We start from the raw sequence: 8559 nt of genomic DNA on the forward strand, positions 1-8559 counted from the left end.
TTTTTTTTTTGAGAGTGGGTCTCACTATGTAGCCAGGCTGGCCTCGAACTCACAGTGATCCTCCTGGCTTAGCCTCCCGAGTGCTGGGATGACAGGCGAGTGCCACTATGGCCTGCTGTCTCAATATGAAAATTTTGATTCTTGTTTCCATCTGCTGTAGGAGAAATGTCCTCACGTGAGAAGGTAAACTGGAGTCATTCTCCAGCGGCTGGTGGCTCAGTGAAGCACTGCATCTGCGCTGCGCTGGACCGTGGCTCAGGAGCCCTGAGCGCAGCCCCCTTGGGGCTCGGGGCAGGCACAGGGCAGGCGGAAGGGAAGGAGGTGAGGCTAGCTCCCTCCAGGGCCTGGCCTGGCTGTCCTCCCTGAGCCACTCTGGGGCCCCGGGGCCCTCACCAGGCAGATTCCTGTCAACACCCCTGTTCCAAGGGGGAAGCAGGCGTTTCCTGGCACTGGGCGTCTTTAGCCGCTCTTAAGCCTCTCTTGAACCCACTCAGTGCCTCATTCACTTCTAAGAAAGCAGAGAAAGCTAACATTCTCCAAGGACTCCACTTCCTAGATAAGCAGGAGGTACACAGTTCTTGCCAAATTTCACACATGCTTTCTGTTTAAAATAATGAGTGGAAGCCAGATGTGGTGGCGCATGCCTGTAATCCCAGAACTCAGGAGGCTGAGGCAGGAGGATCACTTTGAGTTTGTGGCCAGCTTGAACTACTGGTCTCAAACAGACCAAAAAACAAAAAGAGTGATGATTTGGGAAAATATAGGAAATAAGAATCCTTTTTATTAATAAAAATCAGCTAAGAACATCATGTTCTTTTTCTTCATACTCAAACCCAGTTTTCATATTTAAACCATCAGTGTATTATAAAACTATGAACATCATAAGCCAGATTTTAAAAAATGTATTTAGTACAGGGTCTACGGGGTCTCACTACACAGAGAAGAATCATAGTGATCCTCCTGTTTTCAGCCTCCCAAGTGCTGGGATTATAGGCATGTACCACCATGCCTGGTTTTGGTGGCCAGCTTGGTGCAGGGCTGGCACAGCATACGGTACCTGGGATTGAACCCGGGTCCTTGAGCTTGCCAGGCAGGCGCTTAGACCACTGAGCTATCTCCCTAGCCCCTGTGGCCCCTATTCTTGAAGTAGCCCCCCATTTCCCTTGAGGGGCCCCTCTTGCTAGCCTTTGGGGTCTTTGGTGGAAAGCTAGGTTCCCCCCACCCAAGAACTCAGTCCTTCAGTCCTCTGACATCCCACGCCTCAGCCTCACCATGTGGACGTGGCGGAGTGCTACACGCGTTCGTATCCTCCACCTGGTCTCTGTCTGGCCACCAGGCAGGCCATTAGCAAAATGACCAGCAGTCCTGCGACACTCAGGCCTATGGCCACAGGGGTTTTTCTCCTGTTCCTGTCACTGAAGCACTCAGTGGCTGTAATGGAAGCCAGAGTAACAGGTATCATGGGGGACCACGAACCATGAAGGGGGAAACTGAGGCAGTGGCTGCAGAGATGGGAGGGTGACAGCACGCTTGGAGACTCAAGGCCAGAAACACCAGGAGCTTTGGCTCTCCATTCCAGGCAGGGACAGGGAACCAGAGAGCTGTTGGTGGTAGAATTGACAGGGTTCTGTGAGCATTTGGTGCAGGAGAGGGAGGAGTGAAGGGATGGTGAAGTCTCTTCTTCAGAGACTCCAATGAGCAGTGATTTTTAAGAAAATAATAGTAAGGAAAGAGCTTTTCCATCAGGTAAGATAGCAGATGCCTGTAATTACAGCACTCTTGGAGGCTGAGGCAGGAGGATCACAAGTTTGAGCACAGCCTGGACAGTGTAGCCACTTAGTGAGACCCTCTCTCACAAAAACAAACAAACAAACAAACAAGAATTACAAGCACTGGGACTGCAGTTTAGTGTGAAGGGCCTGAGTTCAATTCCTGGTGTCACAAAACGAAAACAAAACACTATTTTCATATCTGCCTGTGAACATCGCTAGTAGGAGCCAAAGCTGTTGAAAGGCTTTATTCCCAAGCCCAGCTCCACCCCTGCCTCAAGAGGTTCTAATCAGAAAGGTGAACAAGCATGTGCCTTATGTCATCACTTGATTAAGCTGGGTGTGGTGACGTGTGCCCAGAACCTCAGCAGTCTGGAAGGCTGAGGCAGGAGGATTGACAGTTTAAGCCCAGTCTGGGTAAATTGGTGAAATTTTGCTTCCCCTCAAACTCTAAGATATAGACAAGCCCTATAAAAATCAGGGCTCCAGGGCAAGCAACATTACATCGTTTAAATGGTTTCCACAGTGTTAGGAGGAGTTTCCTACTAGACCCATCTTTAATTTTATAATGGAACCCAGAGTGAAACCGGGTTTGTACTTGAGAAATGTAACAGCAACACTGGCTAAATCTATTTTGGATGATTGAAAAGCACTCATAACAACTTTGAATTCTTTCAAGAGGGCTGTTTTGAGAATGGAAGTCCATGAGCCTCCTGATATGTGGAGTCCTTGTCACCCTGCCTTCTGGGCAGGAGAAAAGGGCTTTGTCCACAAGGTCACCCGGGCCTGCCCCTGGACCTCACCCCAGGACTGCCCAGGCAGCGGCAGGCAAGTGCTGGTGGTGCTGGTGCAGAGCTAGAGCCGAAGGCAGTTAGAGGAGAAGGAAAAGGGCCACAAAGGAAACACTGGGTGTGGGGGTGGGGCTGCAACTGGGAAGGGGGAACCCAACCGAATTGCTCTTCGCTTGAATTACCACAACTCCTTTCCCTCTGCAGGCGGGAAAAAGCTATTTTGAAATCCTGAATGATTAATACTCAGGACCTTTAAAGAATTCTCCCAGCACCCCGAGATGCCCAGGCTTCAGCTGCAGTTACGAGAAGGGCCACTCGGACGCTGCCCGGCTCTCGCGGAGGTGCCTGCTTGAGTCGGTGAAGGGGACTGTGCGCTGGTCACATCATGGACACACCCGGGCGGAAATGGTGTGCGTGGAGGAGGTGGCGGGAAAGGCCAGGGCAGCTGAGCGGTAGGCTGGGTGGCAACAGGGTTCTAGAAGCTCCCGAGCCCGTGATGGCTCGGGCCAGAACCCAGCTCGGAACCCCCGGTCCCTGAGGGCCTGAGACCTACCGTTTCCGAAGCGGTCACCCTCGAAGTCAAAGGCTTGCAGCTGGACGTTCCTTGTTTTCAGCTGAAGCTGAGGCGACAGCGGCGTGATCTGCGCGCTCACACACTGGAAGGAGTGCCCGGCCACCGTCTCGAAGAGCACCATCGAGCTTTTCAGCCCCTGGAAGTCTTTCTCTGAAGAGAAAGAGCGAGGCACACACAGGAATCCGGTGAATTCCAGGGGCTGCCTGGCTGTCTGCGGGCCACTCAGTGGTTTCCCTTCAAGCATGCATGGCCTCCTGGGTCCTGGCACCCTCTCCTCGGCAAAAGCGCCCTGTGCGTGGAGACTTTTCTGCGGCTCCTGGCCAACCCTCTTTTATGACACGCACAACCTTTGGAGGAGGTGGTAGTCAAGGGATGAACTTCATCTGCCCTCATATCACATCTGCCAAGCGCTCTTCTGACTATAATTTGGCTTCTTGAATGAGAAGAAACCTTGATGGCCAGGTGAGCCAGCTGTCTCGGCCCGTTGGCGTGGTCACATGAGAAGTCAACCAGCTGGATGGTGCCCTGGTCCTCTGTGTGTGCCACCATGCCACCACCATGACTCCTCTGAATGTCACCATCGTCCGTACTGTGGGTCACAACGGATCGCTACTGCTTATACCACGACCTCGACATGAAGATCACCACTGTGCCCGTTGCAGCTTCGGCTGCCGACCCTGAGCCTTGATCCCTGAGACCTAGAATTGTTTCTCCCCATCCTGGGTCTCTCATTTCTGGTCTGATTTTCCCTTCCTGTGGCTTTTGAGAGATTGCTGCCCTGTAAAAATCTGCTGCATACCTGGTGATGAGGCTTAGCTAAGCAGCGTCAGTGCTCATAGTACTTATTCCCCGGACAGCCCGAAGATACCCGCCTAAGTGAGCTCGTGTATATGAAAGCGGGTCGTCAATAAATCATTGACAAAATTCCCTTGAATAATATTAATGTAATTGAGGGAGTATTTTAAGTAGATATTATTCTGTATTTTTGTTTCTTGGTAGATTTCTTTAGTGTATGCTACTTATTTTAAAAAACAAACAAACAAACAAACAAACACAAAACAGAAACAAAACAAGGTTCTCACTATGTAGCTTAGGATAGCCTTAAATTTGGGATGACCTTCTTGCCTCAGTCTCCTGGGTGCTGAGATTACAGGTGTACACCACCATGCCTGGCAAGATATTTAATTAATAAAATAATATTTAAGCTAATCAAAAGATAGAACTTTGCAAAGAAGGGAACAAACATGACAACCCCTGATCCAGAGAAAGATTCGCAGAGGTCTGTTTTCTAAGACTCAACTTTTTTGGGAAACATCCGGGACCTTCCAGAGAATCACTGGGCTGGCTTGGGAGCATCATTGCCCCATAAGTGAACATTGTAGGGGCTTTTCAGCTCTCCCCAGTATGGATGATTGCCTGTACAGCAACAGAAGTGGACCTCGATAAATGTAAATCTCATCCCTCCTTTCCTTACACTAGGCCTTTCCACGGTATCTGTTCACACTTTAGAGTAAATCCAAAGTCTTCAGCAGCTTTGCCCACAGGCCTCGTGTGCTCTGCCCAACTGTCCCTTGAGCCCCCTCTGCCCTGTGCTCACTCTTGTGATGACAGGGACACCCCACTGGTCATCAGGCACCTTGACCAGCTCACTCTGCAGGGTGCATGCCTCTGTTGTTTCTGCCATCTGGCAAAAACGACTCTCCCCAAGTCGTGATCCCCCTGCTCAGAGCTCACTTTGTCAGGGGACCCGCATCCCCTGGTCTGCCCTGAGGTCCAGCTGAAGTAGCTTTGTGCTCCTCTCCATCCTGCGTGGTTCACTCACGGACTTCTTCACCACTGAACAGTGTGATATAAGTTAGTGTGTCTGCATGTGGTCCCCTCCCCTTCCAGGAAGTAAGCCTCCTCCACCAGGGCAGGGACTAAAAGTGACGGACCCACAATCCCTAACACAGATTGAGTGCAGCACCTGATCATGTTCTTATAGAACGATGCATGATTTCAAGAGCACAGAATAAACAGCCCTGTCAGCAGCACATCTGTTAAAAAGTCACTATAGTTACATTGCTGGTGATGTTCTCTAGCAGATGGATTATCCCAAGTGCACACGGGGAGGAAATCCTGCTAGGCTTCATTGTAAGCAACTTTTTCATTTTGTTTCTTAAACGCAGCATCAAAAGTAAGCAACTGTGGCAGGCAGAATAAGCTAACCAGAAAGAAAGCATCACTGCTGGTCAGAAAGCTGTTCTCGCAGCACTAACCTGGATTTGAGACAGTCAGATGGGCTCCTAGTTCACTGATGTAATATGAATTTTCTTCCTGCAAAGGAGTAGTTTGTTAACCATTTTTATGTTTGGGATCTGGGCTCACAAATCTGCTTAGTCAGGATTTGCATCAGTCTGCTTTTTTGTCGCTGTGCTGAGACATCTGACAAAATCAACTTAGAGGAGCAAAGGCTTCCTTTGGCTCATGGTTACATAGGGTTCAGTCAGTGGTCTGGTCCATTGTTTAGGGGTGAGCACTGAGGCAGAAACATCACAGTGATTCTTTTCTTTTTCTTTTTCTTTTTTTGGCGGAATCGGGATTGCACTCAGGCCCTTGTGCTTGCCAGGGAAGCACTTATTCTACTGAGCCATCTCCCCGGCCCATAAATAGTATTCTTTTTTTTTTTTGAAACGTAACAGTGGAAGCGTGCAGTAGAGAAAATTGTGTCCCTCATGGAAGCCAGGGGGTGAAGTGAGACCAGCCACAGTACCCCCATCAGGCTCTCATGAGCTACGCCTTCAGTTAGGCCTCACTCCTTTGTCTGTCACCTCATGATAATGCCGTTAAATTATGACCTCGTAGTTTATATTAATCCCCTGATAAAATCATAGTCCTCAGAATCCAGTCACTTTCCCAAAACCCATCAGCTTCAACTCTAACGAGTCTTTCAGGGGATATTTTAGATAACAACTGCATCAGGATTCCAGCTATTCAGTCCTTGATATGGAGGTTTTGGGGTATATGGGTCATTGGCTGTAATCGTGTATCAAAGTTCTGGAAAAAAAATGAACATATCCCATAACAGAAAATAAGTAATAACTTAGCCTTGGCTCCCAATTTTTTTTATTGCTTACTGTTGCTGGAGTCTGAAACTCAAAGTCCGCCAGTGTAATGGGAATCAGCTGTGCTGAGTTCCCATTAAAATGCATGTAGAGCGGGAGGGGCAGGGGCTGGAGGGACACACACAGGCCTTGCGCTAGTAATTGCATCTGCGCACTGGGGCTCTCCACCTGAGATCTGGGCTCTGGGGAGGGCCACTCATCCTCAGAAGTCTGGCAAGCAGACTCCATGGGATTCACAGACCCTCTGGGGGAAGTGGATGTAAACTGTATGTGTGCTTTCCTGGGATAATGTCAGCTGTTCTAGCGAGATTGATAGGTCTATGTTTTAGCCAGGCATGGTGGCACATGTCATAATTCTAGCACTCTGGGAAGCTGGGGCAGGAGGACCATAAATTTGAACCCAGCCTGGGCGACTTAGCTGCTTAGTGAGTCCTTAAAAAAAAAAAAAAAAAAGTTAAAAGACTGGGAAGTAGCTCAGTATGTAGGGTATGGGTCTTAATTCTCAGCACCATACACACACACGCACACACACACATGTACACACACACATGTACACACACACATGTACACACACACACGTACACACATAGTCACACATGCATGCAGGCTGTTTCCAAAATGGGGCCGCTACAATGTATTCTGTGAAGAAATGGTTTAGCCTAGAAGAGGCTTCCTGTTAGAAACACAGAGTAACGTCCCACATTTCCAGCAGGCACTGTCCTTTTAGAAAAACAAAACAGTGAGATGAGGAGGGGTCTCACAAGTGTTAACCCAGCACCCTCGGAGTATGGGGCAGAAAGATTGCAAATTTGAGCTCAACAAACAAATAAGCACCCTGAAAACCTCCTGAAAGACTGAGGGCTGACGTATTCAAGGGGATTGAACTGAAGTCTAAAAGGATAAGTTGAAAGTTCATTCATTCATTCATTGTGGACAACTACATTCATCCATTTACACAGTGCTGGGGGTCGAGTCAAGGGCCTCAAGCATGTTAAGTATCTTCTCTGTCACTGAGCGACAACTCTTAACATGTCTCTTTTTTTCTGGTTTGATTTTATTTTGTTGAAATAGGGCTTCGCTATGCAGCTCAGGCCGGCCTTCAGCTCACTTTGTGGCCCAGGCTGGTCTCAGACTCACAGCGATCCTCCTGCCTCTGCCTCCTGTGTGCTGGGATTACAGGCATACACCACCACATTCGGCTCCAGTTCTCACTTTTTAAACTTAATGATTTACAGTGTTCTCTCAAGGAAGAAGTGCGAACAACAGTAAAGTAACTGAAATCAGACGCTCAAATCAAATTACTTATAGGAATTTCAATCCAGTCACCTACTAAATTCAACAATGATGATCTAGACAACACTGTGGTCCCTTACGCTGTGACTTGGGGATGAAGTGATGGCCTACTACGCATCACAACCTGCCTCAGTGAGGTCACGACTGCTGATACACTGCATTCCAAATCCTAGAGCTCACCTAGGCAGAAGGATCGTCTGGTTTCCTGAGAATGGTGCTTTAGAAGCTCATTCAGAAAAGAAGGCCTGTATGGGACTGGTCGCTTCTGTCCCCCAGGGGCTGCCTTCTGGAGACCAAGGAAAACAATTTGCTGAGTGAATTCTCATAGACAAGGGGTTATTTGGTTTTCTCAGGATTCCAAGTAATGTATGGTTCCCTTTGCTGATATCAGGAATCTTTTTTTCTTTTTTGTATTTTTAGAGAAGGATCTACAGGGTGTTCACCGTCTCACTACTAGATTGGGCTCGGAATGATCCGCCTGTTTATAGCCTCCCAAGAGCTGGGATTACACACGCGTGCCACCACGCCCAGTCTCAATTGCCGGCTCAGTGTGCCCAGGAGGCGAGGCTGGCACGGCAGGCCTGGGGATTGAATCTCCGGTCCCAGCGCCTGCTTGCAGGTGCTTTAATCTGCTGAGCTATTTGGCCAGCCCTAAAATGAATCTTATTTAGACAGTTATGCCCATGTGATTCTGTAGAGTTATCATGCTACAGAATGTTCTAGAGATAAATGAAAATCTTTTTGCTAAGCTACAGTAAAGCCGATGTTTAGTCTTGGAATTCAAATCTGGTATAACTTGAATAGAAATAGTCCTAAAGCTTTTGTTTTGCTTGGTACTAGGGATAGAATCCAGGGCCTTTGCATTGAGCTGTAGTCTAAATCTTTTAAATTAAATTAAATTAAATTAATTTTATTTTAGTTTTGAGAGAAGGTCTTACTGAGTTGCTAACTTGCCCAGGCTGGGTTTGTGCCTGTCATTCTCCTGCTTCAGCCTCCAAGAGCACCAGGATTACAGGTCTGAGCCTCCT

General features: G+C 48.3%; 1 protein-coding gene across 4 annotated transcripts in view; it reads right to left on the reverse strand.

Annotated features, from left to right (window-relative positions):
* The window catches only part of Lamp3 (lysosomal associated membrane protein 3), a 24620-nt gene that overhangs the window by 4803 nt on the left and 11258 nt on the right, over positions 1–8559 (reverse strand). For 3 of the 4 annotated variants that reach the window (XM_023700777.1, XM_023700778.1, XM_023700776.1), the window contains exons 4-6: positions 5393–5450; positions 3114–3284; positions 1272–1431 (exon numbers count right to left, since the gene is read on the reverse strand). In XM_023700777.1, coding sequence (XP_023556545.1) covers positions 1292–1431; positions 3114–3284; positions 5393–5450 — 369 coding nt within the window. In that variant the 3' untranslated portion in view covers positions 1272–1291. The remainder of the gene's footprint in view (positions 1–1271; positions 1432–3113; positions 3285–5392; positions 5451–8559) is intronic. The other variant, XM_023700779.1, reaches the window with a different exon arrangement.

Source organism: Octodon degus, unplaced genomic scaffold (genome assembly GCF_000260255.1).
Source record: "Octodon degus isolate 3935 unplaced genomic scaffold, OctDeg1.0 scaffold00126, whole genome shotgun sequence".
Taxonomy (NCBI): Eukaryota; Metazoa; Chordata; class Mammalia; order Rodentia; family Octodontidae; genus Octodon; species Octodon degus.